Genomic DNA, 19,185 nt, shown 5'->3' on the forward strand with positions numbered 1-19,185 from the left:
TGAGTCGAAAACGACTCGACGGCACATAACAACAACAACAACATGGTCTAATGGTGAGGATTTCTGTTTTCATGATGTTGAGATGTAATTTATATTGCAGGCTGTAACCTTTGATTTTTCGCAGTGAGTGCTTCAGGTCGTCTTCATTTTTAGCAAGTAAGATTTTATCATTTTATCACATGGAAGTTGTTGATGAGTCTTCCTTCAATCTTTATGCCACATTCTTCTTCACGTCAGTCAGTTTCTTAAATTATTTGTATAGGATACAAACTGAATAGGTATGGAGAAAAAATACAACCCTGACAGACACATTTCCTAATTTTAAACTATGCGGTATCACCATGTTCTACTCAAATGACTATTTCTGGAACAATGTGCAAGTTTCACAGTTATGTGTTTAGAAATTCAAATTCTTCTGCTATCCATAATTTACAATGATCTACACATGCCTATGACTCGACAGCATTTAACAACAACATAGAGAGAGCTCAGTTGACCTAATGGACAGAAAGTGTTGCTACCAAACCAAAGGTGGGTGATTTTAATCTGCATCCCTCAGGCCTGCTTTCAATTGTTTTTGGTCAAACATTCTTCTAGGTGGTATAGTTCTGGTCTGTCTATTTACTGTACAGAGTAACTCGTGGTTGCTGTGATGCTGAACACTGTGACCCTGCTGTGCCAAATGTGGTATTGGTTACCAATGGTGGACAGTATTTGGTGGAGCTCCCCGATTAAAACAAGCTTAGAAGCAGGAGTGGCATCCACTTCCATAAATGCCTGCCTATGGAAACCCTATGAACTTGGAGGAATAAAGAAAGTTACACAAGTGTTCAGGTCTTTCGTTCATAGGGTCGCTATGAACTGCCTATGACTCGATGGCATTTAACAAGAACAAGAACACAGTCAAATCCCTCTGCATAATCACTAAAACGCAAGTAAACATTCTCTGCTTTCTGTCAAAATCAACTTGACATCAGTAAAGATATTTCTCATTCCACAGCCTCGTACAGATGAGGAAAAGGAAGATTAGAGAGTTAAAATACTGTGGCCACAGAGCTACTAAATGACAAAGTTTGGCTTTAGAAGCAGGAAGTTAAACTCTGGAATCTACACTTTATTACTAAAGTATCTGAGTAAAACAAAACCATTCCCTATTTTAAATTCCTAATACACATGTATGTTTATTGATAAGAATGGGTAGAAGAAAAGCAAAAATGGTCACATTAATTCCTACCTGTGTCTGTCTCATTGCTCGTTCCACTCGGCGTGTGCTTCCTCTCTCAAGTTTCGTCCGGAGGATCAAAGCTGATGTCTGAATGGCCCAGAACTTTGGTTGTGAAAGCAAACACTAACGGAAGAGAAAGGGGTAGAAAAAGGCCATATAAGAAGGGGTAAGTGAGGTGATTCAACTTTAAACAGAAAAACTAATTCTTCTAACAGTGTCTGATCACATCTAAATGCACAACTTCATTTTTCTCAATGAAAAGTAATATAGCATGCATTTTAAAATCTTTTTTTAAAAAAAAACATGTTCATTTACAAGGAAGGAGCCATTATTTCAACCAGGTGATCTAGTTCTAAAGAACAAATCACTTAAAGAAAAATAAAGAAGAATCTCTTCCAGACAAAATTACTAAACAGAGCTTATTGTAAATAACTTTTTTGGCCTCATGGATTACACTATTTTGAGATGATAAAGTTCATATAAACACTGGATTGCTCAAATTTGAAACAAATTTAAGTCATCCATAATAAATTATCCAAAATAAATTATGCATAACTTGGTATCTTTTAAAAACCACCAACCTTTCAGTTAGTAGTAAAGCACTTAAACATTGCATCAGCAGGGCTCCTTAGAAACAGCTGTGTTTCTGTGGCTAATAAGTGCCAACACATTGGTTCTGACTCAACCCAATTCAGCTAAACACAGCCTAGTTCTAATAACATGCTCAAAACTCCTGCTGGATGCGAAGTCATTGTAGCAGTCACTGTCAATCCATCTTGCTGACAGTCTTTGCCTTTCTTGGCTGACCATCTACTTTACCAAACATGAGGTCATTCTCCAAGGATTGGTACTTCCTGATGAAATGGCAAAAAAAAAAAAAATTAAAAAAGAAATGGCCAAAGAATGTGAGATGGAGTCTTGCCATCCTTGCTACTAAAGAGCATTATGGTTTTATTTCCTCCCCATGATCAGCTCAAAAGCATCAATTCAAAGGCATCACTGGTTCCTGAGTCTTCCTTATTTATTGCACAACGTTCACATGCTTAGGAGGAAACTGAAAATATCATAGGTAAGGTGCTCCTTGGTCCTCCAAGGCTTATCTTTACTTTTAGTACTTTGAAGCAATTCTTTGTAACCTATATGCCTAGGATAGTGTGTTATTTGATTTATTAATAGATGCTTCCATGGTCTTGGATGGTCTCAGAATCCACTAAAAGATAATCCTGATAATGTCAATTTTTTTCCTTCCATTTATCAAGAGAGTCTATTAGTCCAGTTGTGAAGATTTCTTTTATACTGAAGTGTCATCCACAGTGAAGGCTATAATCTTTAAACACTTCATATCTGGGAGCAAGGTTGCATAATCAATATATATAATAGGTAGTTAATAATTCTGCCTCAAATCTTGATGTCATGCTCATCTTCATATTACGTGCTCAGCATATAGACAGAATGCTGTTATGTACCACTGAGTTAAGGACTACTCATAGTGGCCCTATGAACAAAGGATCGGATCCCTGTCCTATCCTATGCCAACATCATCATTTCTGACATACCCATGCCCATGACTGTCATCATTGTGTTTATCTATCTTGTTGAGGGTCATCTTCTCTTTTGCTGACCCTCTACCTTTCCAGGCATGATGTCCCTGATAGACATTTTTCCTCATTTTAAACCATGCAGTATACTATTCATCTCTTTTAATGGTTACTTCTTATAACCATTCTTGCAACAGGTTCCTAATGAACAAAACCAAGTGTTCTAGACTTTCTGGTCTTCACAAAGCTATTAATAATATGATTCACCCAGTTGAATGGGTTTGCAGAGTCAGAAAAAATAAGTAAACATGTCTGACAGTCTCAGTTTTCAGCTAACACCCATCAGAAAACAGCAATGATGTACATCATAACATATCCTCTTCCAAATCCAGCTTGAATTTCTGCCCATTCCCTGTCACTACACTACTCCAAACATTTCTTAAATTTTCTTCATGAATATTTTACCTGCATGTGATATTAATGATATTGTTTGGGAATTTACATTTGTTGGATTACCATTCTTTGGGAGAGGCATAAATAAAAATTTCTTACAGTAGATTAGCCAAGTAGCTGTTTTCCAAATTTCTTGGCATAGAGGTGTGTGCACATCCAACCTGCATACTTCTGTTAGAACATCTCAATCCTATTCCATCAATCCCTGGAGCCTTAGTTTCTGCCAATACCTTCAGAGAAGCTTGGACTTCTCTTCCTTCATTAGCATTGATTGCTGGAAATCCACTGTATCTTGAAATGGCTGAGCAATGATAAATTACTTCTGGTACAGGGACTCTATATTCCCTTCATGATGATCCTTTCCCCTCCCCATTCATTTTAACTGTGATGTGAGGGAAAGTTTACAAAGCAAATTCGATTTCCTTTCAACAATTCATATATATTTTGTTGCATAATATTAAATATAAAATGTACATTTCTTCCAGTGATTTCTACTTCTATTTTACCTCTTCCTGTGTCTTCTGAATTTTATTCCAGGGCTAATGTTGCTCTTTTGGTCTTGTAGAGTTGACTGCTCTATGAAGCAATTCCCTAGTGTAACTGTTCACCTCATCAGCATGTCTGCTGTTTACACGAAAAGTGAGTCAGAGGGGTGAGATTAATTCTAGAATTGAAAAGTGAGTCAGAGTCAGGGTTTCCACTGGTCTCTGTCAAGACTATGAAGCTTGATCATTTCTGGTTTTGAGTTTTGTTCGTATTTTTCTCCCATTTAATCCAGGGCCATGTAATATGATTTCTTTATGAGTGGTCAGGAGTGGTAGCTGGGCCCCATCTACTTCTTCTGGCCTCAGTTATTGAGGTTGAGGTTTGCATGACACACTGGTCTTCTGCACTCACTGTTCCTACCATCTTCTTTAGATGCTTCCTGCATCAATCAATATTTTGCCACAGAATCCTTTACTATTACAAGTCTAGGCTTGAATTTTTCTTCTTCTTCCTCTTCCTCTTCTTCTTCTTCTTCCTCTTCTTCTTCTTGTAATTTCTTTCAGCTTGACAAATGCTGAACACATTTATCACTTTTTTTTCACTCTAGGTTTCACTGTTGTTTTTAAGTGCCATTGAGTCACCCGTGACTCCTCGTGACCCTATGGAAAACAGCCCTGAAGCCAGCCCTGTCCTGAGCCAGTCTCACTGACTTCTACATATCTAATTCCATTCCATTGCCCCCGGTATCTTGTCAATCCATCTCATCTGGGGTCTTCCTCTCTTGCACTGTCCCTCCACCCTTCCAAGCATGATGTCCTTCTCCAAGTACCAGCCCCTCCTGGCCACATGCCCCCAAAGAGAAACATGGCTTCCGCCTCTCCAAGACAGATCTATTTATTCTCTTGGTGGTCCACATGGTATGTTCAATAATCTTCTCCAAGTCAAAGCACACTCAAAGGCATCAATTCTTCTTCTGTCATCCTCAGTCATTGTTATATTTCATTACAATGTTCTACTGTATCTTATCCTTACATTATATTTCATTATAATGTTTGACTCTAATTTATCCTTACATTATATTTCATTATAATGGTCTACTCTATCTTCTTGAGGAGCCCTTTGAAATAAATCTTCTGCTCAGGTCTATTATTTCATTACTTCTTCATTTTGCCATTTTTAAATTCTATTCAGCAGTATTTTCCTTGCATGTGTTAGCAATGATATTGTTCAATAATCTCCACATTCAGTTGGATCACTCTTCTTGGGAATGGAAAAAAATACAGACCTCTTCCAAACCACTGGCCAGACAGCCGTCCTTCAAATTTCCTGGCATAGACCAGTGAGTGCATCCAAGACTGTATCTGTTAATTGAAACAAGTCAATTGGTATCCTATCAATTTCTGAAGCCTTATATTTTGCCAGTGCCTTCAATGCAGCTTCCACTTTCTCATTCATCACCATTCGCTCCTGTTCATATGGTACTTCCTGAACTGTTTCAGTGTCAATCAATTCTTTCTGGTACAGTGGCTCTGTATATTCCCTCCATCTTCTTTTGATTCTTTCTGGGTCATTCAAAATACTGTCCATAGCATTTTTCAGTATTATGACACAAGGTTTAAATTTGTTGTTCAGTTCTTTCAGCTTTGAGAAATGGAACAGTACAAAGACAGGGAATTTCCAGAAGTTCAAGCTGGATTTAGAAGAGGCTGTGGCACCAAGGATATCATTGCTGATGTCAGATAGATCCTGGCTCAAAGTAAGGAATACCAGATGAATGTCTATTTTTGATGTATTGACTGGGTAAGAGTGTTTGACTATGTGGATCATGCTAAGTTGCGGCTGACACTGAGAAGAATGGGAATCCCAGAGCACTTGATTGTGCTCATGAAGAACCTATACCTGGATCAGGAGAGTGTTGTGTGAACAGAGCAAGCGATCGCTACATGATTTGGAATTGGGAAGGGAGTTTATCAGGAATGTATTCTATCTCCATATCTGTTCAGTCTATATGCTGAGCAAATTTTCCAAAAAGCTGGACTCTGTAAAGAGGAATGTGGCATCAGGATTGGCAGGAGACTCATCAATAACTTGCATTATGCAGATAACAAAACCTTACTTGCTGAAAAGTGAGGAGGATTTAAAGCACTTGTTGCAGAAGACCAAGGAATGCAGCCTTCAGTATTCAGATTGTATCTCATTATCAAGAAAACAAAGATTTTTACCACTGGACCAAAAGGCAGTTTCAAGATGGATGGAGAGGAGATTGAAAGTGTTAACAGCTTCATCTTGCCAAGCTCCACAATTAACACCCTTAATACGAGCAGGCAGGAAATAAGGAGACACATCGCACTGGGAAAATCTGCAGTTAGGGACCTTTCCAAATTATTGAGGAGTAATGATGTCAGTATGAGGACTAAGGTGCTGATTCAAGCCATAGTCTTTCCAATTATTAGCTATGCATCTGAGACCTGGACAGTGAATAAGGATGACAGAAAAAGAATTGATGCCTTTGAGCTACGGTGTTGGAGAAGAGCATTGAACATCCCATGGATGGCCAAGAGAACAAACTCATATGTGTTGGAGATGATAAGGCAAAAATGATGAGGCTTAGCTTCACATACTTTGGACATATTCGTTTGGAGGAACATGATATTGGGGAAAGGTGGAGGGTCAACGAAGGAGAAGACCTTAACCAGGTGGATAGACAAGGTGACTGCTACAATGAGCTGTTGTATTATCACTAAGTGTGAGAATGGTGCAGGACAGGATTGGGTTCAGATCTTTTGTTCCCAGGGTCGCTATGAGTCATACTCAACTCGACAGCACCTAACAACAACTTCCTTTTCCTTTAGCATCTCTACATTCAAGGTCGACAGCCTTTAGTATGGATTACATCTTAGTATCAACACAACCAAAAATCCCTGCTGCTGGGCCAACAGGCAACTCAACAATAGATGGAAAAAAGAAACTGTCAATCATTTCATCTCACTTGGATCCAGTCAACAACCTTCATACCCAACAAGATCAGTCATTTCCAACAAGATGATTAATAAAGTGCTTAGAAGAGTGAGCCTTAGCATTGCAAATATGATGAGGATGACACGGACAGGGCAGGGTTCAGATCTGTTACTCACAGGGTTACTATGAGTGGTACTTGACTTGATGGCACCTAAAATAATGACAATAGCATGTTCAAAGGCAAGTTTCAGAGTCTCTTCTGACATCTGTTTTTATATTTTTCAATGACCTTTTGCCCTCTTCATATATAATATTCTCCGATAGCTTATCTGGTCTTGGATCACTGGTTCTGAGTATGTGAAATTTATTTTTAAGATGACCTCTAAATTCAGATGAGATATACTTAAGGTCATATTTTAGCCTGTATGGCTCTGTTATCACTTACACCAGCTTTTGTCTGAGTTGGCACACGAGCAATGGGTGGTCTAATCTGCAGTAAGCCACTGGCCTTGTTGTGACTGGTGATACTGAACATCTCCTGTGTTTCTTTCCACAGCTGTAGTTGGTTGATTTGATTGCTGCACATTAAGGTACAGATATGTATGTTGTGGTTTTTTTAAAAACTGTATTTGCATGGAATAAATCATCATCTTATCTTTTTTTAAAAATAAAAATTATTTGCTGGCTTAGTGGTAAGAAGCTGCACTGCAATCCCAGAGGTACATGGTTCGAATCCACCAGATGCTCTGCTGGAAAAGGAGGAGCAATCTCCTCCTGTACCAGTCGGATCTGATTTGACGGTACACACACAAAAATAATAAAATACAATAAAAAAAATTATTTGCAATGAATAAATCATTGGTAATACAAATTCTATCAAAAATCTCCAGCACTGTTCCCATCATTAAGTCCATATTTTCCAATAATGTATGCTGCTTTGAATTAAGCAATATGCCCTTTTTAGTCATACTGTCTGTCTCATTGTATGCTGTACTGTCCTAGACATTTTGTCTGTACTCAGGACTCCACTGGAAGTGGAATGAGCTGGTTACCGCACTGGGATGGAATGATCTTGAATCCCCATATTACTAGAGGTTATGGCTCAAATAACCATCCTTAGATATTTTAGAGGTATGACTCACATCCCAGAGAACCTATATAAAGGAAAGTTCTTAGATGCTTTGACCCTCTAACTGCTCTGGATATTGCGTCTAACTTGATAAAGTTGTTCTGCAAACCATCTCCTGCAGCCTCCTGGAGAGCCAGGCCATTGGGCCTTGCAGTCACATGGTTTGACCAAACTGTCCAGGCTAAAACCTGAACTGGGACCTGTCGGCCTCCACAACTGCATGGGCCATTCCTCGAGGTTATGTGAATTTCTGTAAGATGTTGCACTGAATTACAGAACCCAAATACATGGACAAAAGAAACAGGACTGAAGGAGTGAGGAATATTTAATGTCAGAGATGATAAAGTTAGGTATTTGAAACAGTTTCAAACTCTACCTCCTAAAAACAAGCTCTGCACTAATCTTTCTTGAATAAATTATTCAACGAATCTCCTTAATTACCAACTTCTGCATCCATTCAGCATCAATTATTTTCAATACATGTTTGGTCAATTTCAAAATGTAGAAGTTAGTAGAAATTCTCATTTTCTCCAACTTTGGCTTTAGTAGATGGTATGTAAATTTAAATGATAGACATATTAGCAAGTCTTTCTTGTATGTATGTATGTATATAAAAATTATCTCATCACTGACAGCACTATTTCAGAGTAGATTTCAAAAATATTTTTTAAGAAAATGAACATAATGTCATTCCTCAGCACAGTTAATGGGTACCTTCAAGTCTACCGTGACTCACAGTGAGTCAAAGTACAAATGATAGAAACCTTGCCTATCAATTCTATGCCATCTTACAATCTGAGCTGTGCTCAATCCCACAGCTACAGTCACTGTGTCAATCTATCTTGTTGAAGAACTTCCTTTCCTTTTCTAACTTTCCACATTTCTAAGCATCATGTCCTTTTCCAGAAACTGTACCACATGAAAAACACAACCAACATATGTGGGACAAAGTCTACTGTTTCCATCACTGTGTCAATATATCTCGTTGAGGGTCCTTCCTCTCTTTTTCTGACGTCTATCTTTTCCAAACTGAGGAGGACCTAAAATACTTGCTGCAGAGGGTCAAGGACTACAGCCGTCAGTATGGATTGAAGCTCAATGTCAAGAAGACAAAGATTCTCACCACTGGACCAATTGGTAGCATCAGGATGGATGGTGAAGAGATTGAGATTGTTAACAACTTTAGTATGCTTGGCTCCACAGTCAACACTCTTGGCACCAGTAGCCAGGAAATCAAAAAACGTATTGCGATGGGAAAGTCTGCTGTTAGGGCCCTCTCCAATTTACTGAAGAGCAATCGTGTCTCTCTGGAGACTAAGGTGTGTCTGATACAGGCCATGGTCTTTGCAATCATTTGTTATGCATCAGAGAGTTGGACAGTAACTAAAAAGGATAGAAGGAGAATTGATGCCTTTGAGCTGTGGTGCTGGAGAAGAGTATTGAATGTACCCTGGACTGCCAAGAAAACAAACAGATTCAACCTGGAGAGGGTTAGACCAGGCTGCTCCTTGGAGGCAAGAATTCTGAGGCTTCGTCTGACATACTTTGGACATGTTGTAAGGAGAGACAGGTCCTTAGAGAGGGACATCATGCTTGGGAGGGTGGAGGGATGACACAGAAGGGGAAGACCCTCTATGAGGTGGACTGATTCAGTGACTGGGATAATCGGGATGGGTGTGTCAGAGACAGTGCGATTGGCACAGAAAAGAGCAGGTTTTAGGGCTGTTGTACACAGGGTTGCTATGCAAGTGACTCAACGGCACATAACAACAACCACCTGTTCCAAGAACTAGCCCTTTCTGACAACATGCCCAAACTATGAAATAAAGTTGCACTATCCTTGCCTCTAATGAGCACATTGGTTTTACCATGCTTGCCTTTCAGGAGCTACTATGGCTACTTGGAGGGGTGAGCTCATCTCCAGTTATATTTTGGATGGCTTCCAAATGAAGAGGCTCATCTCTCAGCAGAAAATATATTTTACATTTGGCAATGATGAAACTATCGTAGTAACTTCTAAGTAAGAAGATAAGTGTTGTGGGAAATAATATGTATGTTTTAATTAAGAATAAATTTTATTTATTAATAATAAATTTTATTAATAAAATGCATGTGACAAAACAGGGACAAAATATATCATGGTTACAATAGCAACTACATGACAAAATAAACACAATTTAAAATCTCTTTGATGTTGATTTAGATTTGAATTTTGTCTGTGATTTTTCAAAAAACAACTTTTGGCAAGGTCACTGCAAAGAGGCCTACTGACCACATGTATAATAGGAGTGTGCCCTTCATCACCTTAATGTTTCTAAAGTCAAATGTAGAAAGTATTCTAGTTAAGAGTGCAATTAGTCACTCAAAAAGAACCAGGGAAGCTTTTAAAATACCAGAGCCTTGACTTCACTCCAAAACAACCAAGCTAGATCTCTGAAAACATGATCTGGGAATCAGGTTTTTTAAATATATTCCAGGTAATTTTAAAGTTCAGCCAAGGTAAAGAACTGCTGGACAAAGATAATGAAGTACTAGTCTTCAGTCACATACATTCATAATGCGAAATTTTCATTAATGGTTGGTAAGAAACACTTAAGTGGACTATAACTATTTCATACTTGAATAATTTTATTCACATACCTCACATCACTCATTTGTATTATCTAGTTTGAGAAGAGTACTGAATATCCCATGGGCTGTCAAAACACACAGATACGTCTTGAAAAAAGTGCAGCCAGGATGCCCCTTGGAGGCAATGATGAAAAAACTTTGTCTCTTATAGTTCAAGCATGGTGCTAGGAGAAGCTATTCATTAGAGAGAGACATCATGCTTGGACAGGTGGAGGGTCAGCAAAAGAGAGAAAGATCCTCAACTAGATGGATTGACACAGCGACTGTCGCAATGGATACAAGTGTGTCAGAGATGTGAAGGACGGCATAGGTCAGGTCAGGGTTCAGATCCGTTGTTCACAGTGCCTTATGGGTCATACTTAACTCGATGGCAACTAATAATGAGATGGATCCTTACCAAAAAAACAGAAGATGAAACACCAACAAGTAAATCACAGACTCAAGGTCATTCCTTAGTAACAACAGCTAGTTTGAACACTTTGTCTACTAAACCCCCCAAAATATTTTCATATTTCTTAAACCATCTGACCAAATGAACTTGTGTAATTTAAATCATAAAAGGCAGTTAAATAGCATCCATTAAGGGGATGATATTATCCAGAGAAATAAAGAATTTAAGAAGACCAAGTAAAGAAACTTAGAAACCTGCTATATTAAAAGGATACAAGAAAAGGAGCTGGCAAAAAGATGCACAGGAAATGGAGGAGACTAACAATGAAGTCTTAATGAGATGTGTTAAATGAATTCATGAAGGACAAAAGACACAGGGGCAAAGACCACAAACAAGGTCCTTGCCCTCCCAGCCTTAAAAGTTCTAACCAAAGGAGATACAGAGACAGAGAAAGAAACAGAGAGCATGAACATGGGGGGAAAGTGTGGATAAAAGCATTCAAATTAGAAAGTAAGAACTAAAACTAAAACACCTTTTTCTCAAAGATGGCATGACTCTGTATGTACAAAATCACAAGTTTCCACAAAAAAAAACAAAAACTACTAGAGATAAACAAATTAAACAAAACTGCAGAGAACAATATCACATGCAAAAGTCAAATGCAAGCCATGAACAGTTAAGTTCTATTTAAATTCAAAATACTTGTCATTGCTGTTATGTGCTGTCAAGTTGCCTTCAACTTCTAGTGACCCTATCTACAATAAGTTTAAACACTGCCCTATCCTAAGCCAATCTCACTGTCTCTGGAACACATGCCTCCATTACTTCAATTACTGTGTCAATCCAACCTATATAGGGTCTTCCTCGTCTGCTCTGCCCCTCCACTCTTCCAAGCATGATGTCCTTCTCCAAGGAATGTCCTCTCTCGGCAACATGCCCAAAGTAAGTGAGATGGTGCTTCAAAATACTTGCCTCCAAGGAGCAGCTTGGTTTCACCCTGGCTAAGACATACTTGTTAGTTCTCTTGGCAGTCTATGGTATGTTGAATATTCTTCTCCAGCACAACTCAAAGGCATCAATTCTTCTACCATTCTTAGTAACTGTCCAGACTCTCTGAGGCACAACAGTTGGTGTGGATTAGATGCACCTTAGTTTCTAGACTGACACTGTTGCTCTTTAGCACTACAAAGAAATTCCTGACAGAAGATTTTCCCAATGCAATTCTTCTTTTATCTCCTGGCTGCTGGTGCCAAGAATGTTGACTGTGGAACTAAGCAAGCTGAAACTGTTAACAATCTCAATCTCTTCTCCATTTACCATGGTGCTGCCAATTTGCCCAGAGAATCTTTGTTCTTTTCATGCTAAGCTTCAATCTATATTGAAAACTTGCAGTTCTTGATCTTCTGTAGCAAGCACTTCAGGTCTTCTTCAGTTTCAGCAAGCAAGGTTGTATCATTTGTATAGTGGAGGTCACTGATGAGTCTTTTTCCAATCCTGATGTCACATTCTTCCTCATAAAGTCCAGCCTCCCAAATAATTAATTTTGCATATAGATTTAAAAGGCATGGGAATAGGCTGTATCCTTGATGCATTCTTTTGCAAATTTTAAGCCATGCAGTATTTCTTTGCTAGGTTCTGATGTCTGCTTCCTGGATGAAGAACAGATTTTGTATGAGCACAATTAAATGTTCTGTGATTTTCATTCCTTTCAAGGTTAGCCACAATTCGTTGTTATCCACACAGTCAAATGTCTTTGTTTAATCAACAAAACCCAGATATCTTAGTATCCTCTGTTCTCAACTAAGATGCATCTAACATTAGCTATGATGTCACTAGTGCCTTGGCCTCTTCTAAAGCCAGCTTACACTTCTGGCAGTTCTCTGTCGATGCACTGTTCCAGTCGTTTTTTAAAAATCTTCAACAGGATCTTGCTTGTGCATGGTATTAATGATATTGTTCGATAATTTCCACTCTGTAGGATTACCTCTTTTTGGAATGGGAATAAATATAGATCTCTTCCAGTCAGTTGGCCAGGTAGTTGTCCTCCAGATTTCTTGGCACAAACTGGTGAATTTGTCCGGGCTGTTTGTTGAAACGTGTCAACTGTTGTTGTGTTATGTGCTGTCAAGTCACTTGCAACTCATAGCAACCCTATGGACAACAGCCCTAAACTCTGCTCTGTCCTGTGCCAATCGCACCATCTCCGATAAATCCATCCCGATTACCCCAGTCACTGAATCAATCCAACTCATACAGGGCCTTCCTCTCCTGCAATGTCCCTCCACCCTACCAAGCATGATGTCCCTCTCCGAGGACCGGTCCTTCCTTAAAACATGTCCAAAGTATGTTAGATGGAGCCTCAGAATCCTTGCCTCCAAGGAGCCACCTGGTTTAACCCTTTCCAGGATGAATCTGTTTGTTTTCCTACCTGTCCATGGTAACCTCAATACTCTTCTCCAGTACCAAAGCTCAAAGGCATCAATTCTCCTTCTATCCTCCTTAGTCATTGTCCAACTCTCTGATGCATAACAAGTGATCGCAAAGACCATGGCCTGTATTAGACGCACCTTAGTCTCCAGAGAGACACCACTGCACTTCAGTACTTTGGAGAGGTCCCTAACAGCAGACTTTCCCATGGCAATACGTCTTTTAATTTCCTGGCTACTGGTGCCCTCTGGGAGATGGATTGATTTGGTGACTGGGGCAATCAGGATGAGTGTGTCAGAGACAATGAGACTGGCACAGGACAGAGCAGAGTTTAGAGCTGTTGTACATAGGGTCACTTTGAGTCGCAAGCAACTCGACGGCACATAACAACAAACAACAACTGGTGCCTAAAGTGTTGACTGTGGAGCCAAGCAAACTAAAGCTGTGAACAATCTCAATCTCTTCACCATCCATCCTGATGCTGCCAATTGGTCCAGTTGTGCAAATCTTTGTCTTCTTGACATTGAGCCTCAATCCATATTGGAGGCTGCAGTTTCCTAGTTCCTTCAAAGCAGCTTGGACTTCTTCCTTCATCATCATAGGCTCTTGTTCATATGTTGTTTCATGAAATTCTTCTGTGTCTGCCAATTCCTTTTGATATAGTGACTCAGTATATTCTTTCCATCTTCTTTTAATATTTCCTGGATCATTTAATATTCTGCCCAAAGCACCCTTGATTACAGCAACTCGAGGTTTGAACTAGTATCCTATAAATTCCTAGGGCTTTGATTTTTGCCAATTCCTTCAGAGCAGCTTAAACTTCCTCCTTCATCACTATTGTTCTTTCACGAAATTTTTATGTGTCGCTCAATTTATTTTAATATAGTGACTCTGTGTTCTTCCATTTTCTTTTGACGCTTCCTACATCATTCCATATTTGGCCCATAGCATTTTTAAGTATTGCAATTCAAGGTTAGAATTTTTTTTTCTCCAGTTTCTTTAGCTTAAAAGCACCAAGCAAGTTTGGCCCTTTTGATATCCTGACTTCAGCTCTTTGCACATTTCATTATAATATTTTGCTTTGTTTTCCCGAATTGCCCTTTGAAATCTGTTCAGCTCCTTTATGTACCGATTTATCCCTTTGCTTTGGCTTCATGGTGCTTTAGTGCAATATTCAGAGTCTTTTCTGATATCAACCTTGTTCTTGTCTTCTTCCTCTGTCTTTGTAACAACCTTTTACATTTTTCATGGATGATATTCTTGTTATTTTCCCACAGCTCATTGTAGAAGGCCTCAAACCTGTTCCTGCAATGGTTTTGAAATTCAGGTGGAACACACTTAAGGTCAAACTTTGGTTCTTCTGGATTTCATTTCATTTTCATTAGATTCCGTTAGAACACACATATGAGATTTCACAGCTGATGTTGAGCTTCTCCAATGATTCCTGTCACAAATCTAATTCCAATGCAGACCGGCAGGTGAATTCTGTGTGTATAGTCACTGTGTTTCCTGAAATTTACTGAAAAAGTCACTGATTGTACAAAATTCTACCATTCCATCCATCTCCAACCTCATTTCTGTCACCAAGTCCGTGTTCCCCGGCCACCAATCCTTCTTCCTTGTTCCCAACTTTTGCATTCCAGTTACCCAGTTTTATTAACACATCTTGGTTGTATGTTCAATCAACTTCCAACAGCAAAAGTTTATAGAAATCATCTACTTCCTCCTCTTTGGATATAACCATTATCTAGAACACCTGTATATGGAAAACTATAAAGCAATGCTCAAAGAAATTAAAAAAGACCTAAATAAATGGAATCACTCAATTCATTGCCTTTGAGTCATAACAGATTCACAGCTGACCATCAATGAGTTTCAAAGGCTGTAAATCACAAAGAAAGAGAATTCCCATCTTTCTGACGACAAACTGCTGATGAAGCCAAACTACCAGAAAGGTACCTTTAGGTTAGCTGCATAATACTGGTGAGATGGTAATAGTGCTCAAATTGATCTACAGATTCAACAAACTCTACAGAAGTTTCGACCATGTCTCACTGAGTCAATTCCAATTCATGGTAAACTCTCCATCAGGTTTCTATGACTGTAAATCTTAACCATAGAAAACTGCCATCTTTCACCTAGAGCACTCAGGGTACTTGACACATAATGCAATATACCACCAGATCATCCTACTTGTATGAATAAAAATTTTTTTTCAAATTCATGTGAAAATTACAAGATAACAACGATAATCATTCATAACAACACAGTAGGAAGACTCACATCTCCTTTCTGAATTGAAACAGATGAGGGAGAGAACTGCTTAAAAGGGACATATGATTGGGTATTATTGTCACTACAGAAGTCCAGAGTGAAGGCTGCATAGTGGAGGGAACTTGGGGGGAGGGATTGCATAACAGTGAAAGAGTTTTTCTTTTTCTTTTCACGGAAAAGAGTGAATGGAGGGAATAGGGAGAAAAGTGCAACAATGAGTGACTGGAAACCCTAAGTCTCCATAAACTTTCATTAAAATTAAGTTTTTATAAATGTACTACAAGGTAGCATTAACAAAAACAGCAATGGTTCTGGAATAAAAACAGATTATACATTCTGGTGGAGTAGAACTTACAAATGAATTCATACACTTGCAGCCAAATTCTTTTTAACAAGGGTGCTAACATCATTCAATGGGAAAAGAATAGTCTCTTTAGCAAATGGTGCTAAAACAATTTGATTTCCACATGCAGAAGAACACTCCATACAAAAATTAACTCATATGGAATTAGCAGCCTAAGCATTAGAACTAATTCATAATACTCTTAGAAGAGGATTAGGGATACATTTTCATAAGCTTAATTTAGAAACAGATTGTTAGATAAGACAGCAAAAGCAAAAACACATAAAGAGGACTTTATAAAAAAACAATTTTTACATTTTTAAGCATCAAAATATATGATCCAGAAAGCAAAAATATAACCTATGAAATGAGAGAAATATATTTGCAAATCCTAACTTTGATGTTTTTAGTAAATGATATGTACAAGGAACTCAAGGGACAGACAACCCAAATTAAACAGATAGCAATCTATAAAAATAAAGAAAACATGAGAGAGCATTAACATACATCACTAGGGAAATAATCAAAATCACAATAAGATTTCACTCTTAGGAGGATGATTATTTAGTAAAGAAGTAAGGGACTTCTTGTGGCCTAGTGGCAGGAAGCTGGGTTGCTATCCCAAAGGCACACAGTTCGAGTCCACCTGATGCTCCACTGGAGAAGGAGGGGCAATCTCCTTCTGTTCCAGCTGGATCCAACTTGAGTACACAACAAGAGAAAAAAAAAATTAAAAATTATTAAAAGACTAAAAATTAAAAAAAGAAAAGAAGTGTTGATGAAATGCGGATAAATTGGGACCCACGTTGATTGCTGGTGAGATTATAAGGTTACATATACATAGGGTCGCTATGAGTCACAAGCAACTCAACAGCACATAAGAATAACAACATTATAGCCACTGTGGAAAATAGTTTGGAAGTTTCTTAAAGAGAAAACCATATAACCTAGCAATTTTATACCTGAATATACAACCAAAAGACCTGACAGGAGAGGCTCGACCACTTGTACACCAATGTTCACTGCAGCACTATATTTATAATAGTAAAAAGATAAATACAAGACCACTGTCAATCAACAAATTAATGAATAAACACAATGTATGCACAAAGAATGAAAGTATTCAGCCATACCGAGAAAAGCACACGAATACAGCACAGATGAATCTTGAAAATATTATGCTAAGTACATAAGAAAAGCAAAAAAGAACAAATACTGCAATGATCACTAGAAGAGAAAAATGCATAAAGAAAATAAGGAGATTAGCAGTTACCACCAGCTAGGGAAAATGAAATTTGAGAATTACTGCTTAATGGGTAGAGAGTTTCTTTTGGTGTAATGGAAAGGTAGTGAAGGTTACACCTATTGTGAATACAATTAAATGCACTAAGCTACTAGAAAATGGTTAAAATCACAAATCCTATTTTAAATATTTTACCTTAATAAAAAAATGTCTAACACTATTTTCTAAAAAACGTAGTTATAAATTGTGATCTAATGAAATGTTAAAGGCAGCCCTGACAAAGTTTATTTTACAGGACAGCAAGCAATAAATGTTGGAGAGAAAGTGGAGAGATGGGAACTCTCATACACTGTTGGTGGGATTGTAAAATGGTACTACCACTCTGGAAGGCAATTTGGCATTTCCTCAAAAGCTGAACACAGAAATTCCCTATGACCCAGTTATTCCACTGCTTTGGAACAGACCTTGAGAAAATTAGAACTGAAACACAGAGATTTGTACACCAGTGTTCATAGCAGCGTTACTCACCATCACAAGAACATGGAAACAGCCGAAATATCCAACCACAAACAAATGGATAGCGAAATCTGTAGTATATTCACATGATGGAATACCATGCAGCACACAGTAGTAATGATTTAGAAAATTACTAAACTTGGGAGGGGTTGGAGAGCACTAAATTGAATGAACTAAGTCTTATAAGACATTATTGTAGAAATGGAAAGATAGTTCATAAAATGTGTATGAAGACACAAGAAGGGAGGGTAAGAGCAGAAGGGTGAGGATGTGCAGGGGGTGGAAATCATAGGGTCATACAATTTGATAGGTGGAGGCAGGGGTGGGTAAAGGAAATAGAGAAGATTTGGCAGAGTTCTGGAAAAACAGGGCAATGGTGGGCCTATTTTAATGTTGATTAATTTTATAAAATAAAATGAATGGGAGTGACTGTATGAAACACAATGTTAATGAAGGATAGTGTGAAACACAATGTATATGAACTTTTAAAGCAAACCAATATAAAATAATTTTTTCTATTTTAAGAAAACATTTAAGGCAAAACATTTTTCTCAATAAGAATTTCTCTTACAAAAGGTCTTATCACTCACAACCTTCTTTTTTGTTCTTCATCTTATTAAAGGAGCATCATTCCAACAGAATAAAAGAGCACTTAGGAAGCAATACTTTAAAATAATGACAAAGTCTCCAACTCAGGAAAGTGTGAACAGAATTCCGGCTTCAGCACTGATTAGCTACATGGCCTTGCAAAGCTATCTGAACCTCCCTAGGTTTAAATTTCTTTCTCCCTAAACAGGAAAATTCTTACCCCCTCACAGGTTGTCTACTATAAACTCTAGAATGAGTTCCCTCACTTTTAACAGACATTCACAAACCTACCAACCCTGCTCGTCACCAAGAATAATGTTCCAGTACAACGGTAGCTTATGCTGCTGCTTTTTTAGGGTTAATGTCTTGTTTTAAGAAGGTTGTACCAAAGGCTACCACAACAAAGTGAGAAATATTTTCCTAAGAAAAACAACAAAGTAAGACTGTTTTCTATGCTGGCATGAGAACAAGAGGTTTGCTTAGGACTTTTTTGTGAAGGACAAGTAAAACATTTGAGCTAAACAATAAAAGTAAAATAAAACCTGTAAAAAGACATTCGAAAAGCTTTAAAGAAGGAATGGAAAATATGACCACACAATATCACTGAAGAATGCATTTATCTTTGGTTTGGCTAGAGAAAATCCACTTGAAAAAAAGTCCTTCTGATAGGAGGCAACTATAGAGACTAAATGCAACATAATGCAGCCCATGACATCAGGATCAATGATAATGTGGGGTGTTAAGGATAGGAAAATAAAATTATAGTACTTTAATGTCTCAATAGAAAAGCCACATTTTTTATAATTTTAATCTCATAATTTAACAACCAGTTCAAAGGAAAGAGCATCAACCTAACCAACTTATTCTACAAAGTATGCTCACTGGTAAAGAGGTAAGACTATAATCTATACTTGGGTGTTTGTTAAGTGCCATCAATTTGAGTATGACTCACAGAAATCCTATTAACTATGGATCTTTTTTTT

At 38.0% G+C, this 19,185-nt stretch overlaps 1 protein-coding gene across 1 annotated transcript in view; it reads right to left on the minus strand.

Annotated features, from left to right (window-relative positions):
• TTC27 (tetratricopeptide repeat domain 27) overlaps positions 1–19,185 on the minus strand; it is a 223,312-nt gene that overhangs the window by 122,696 nt on the left and 81,431 nt on the right. Inside the window, exon 9 of the mRNA XM_006882399.1 lies at positions 1,235–1,348. Coding sequence (XP_006882461.1) covers positions 1,235–1,348 — 114 coding nt within the window. The remainder of the gene's footprint in view (positions 1–1,234; positions 1,349–19,185) is intronic.

This window comes from Elephantulus edwardii, unplaced genomic scaffold (assembly GCF_000299155.1).
Source record: "Elephantulus edwardii isolate Elephantulus edwardi_28Jun2011 unplaced genomic scaffold, EleEdw1.0 scaffold00019, whole genome shotgun sequence".
Taxonomy (NCBI): domain Eukaryota; kingdom Metazoa; phylum Chordata; class Mammalia; order Macroscelidea; family Macroscelididae; genus Elephantulus; species Elephantulus edwardii.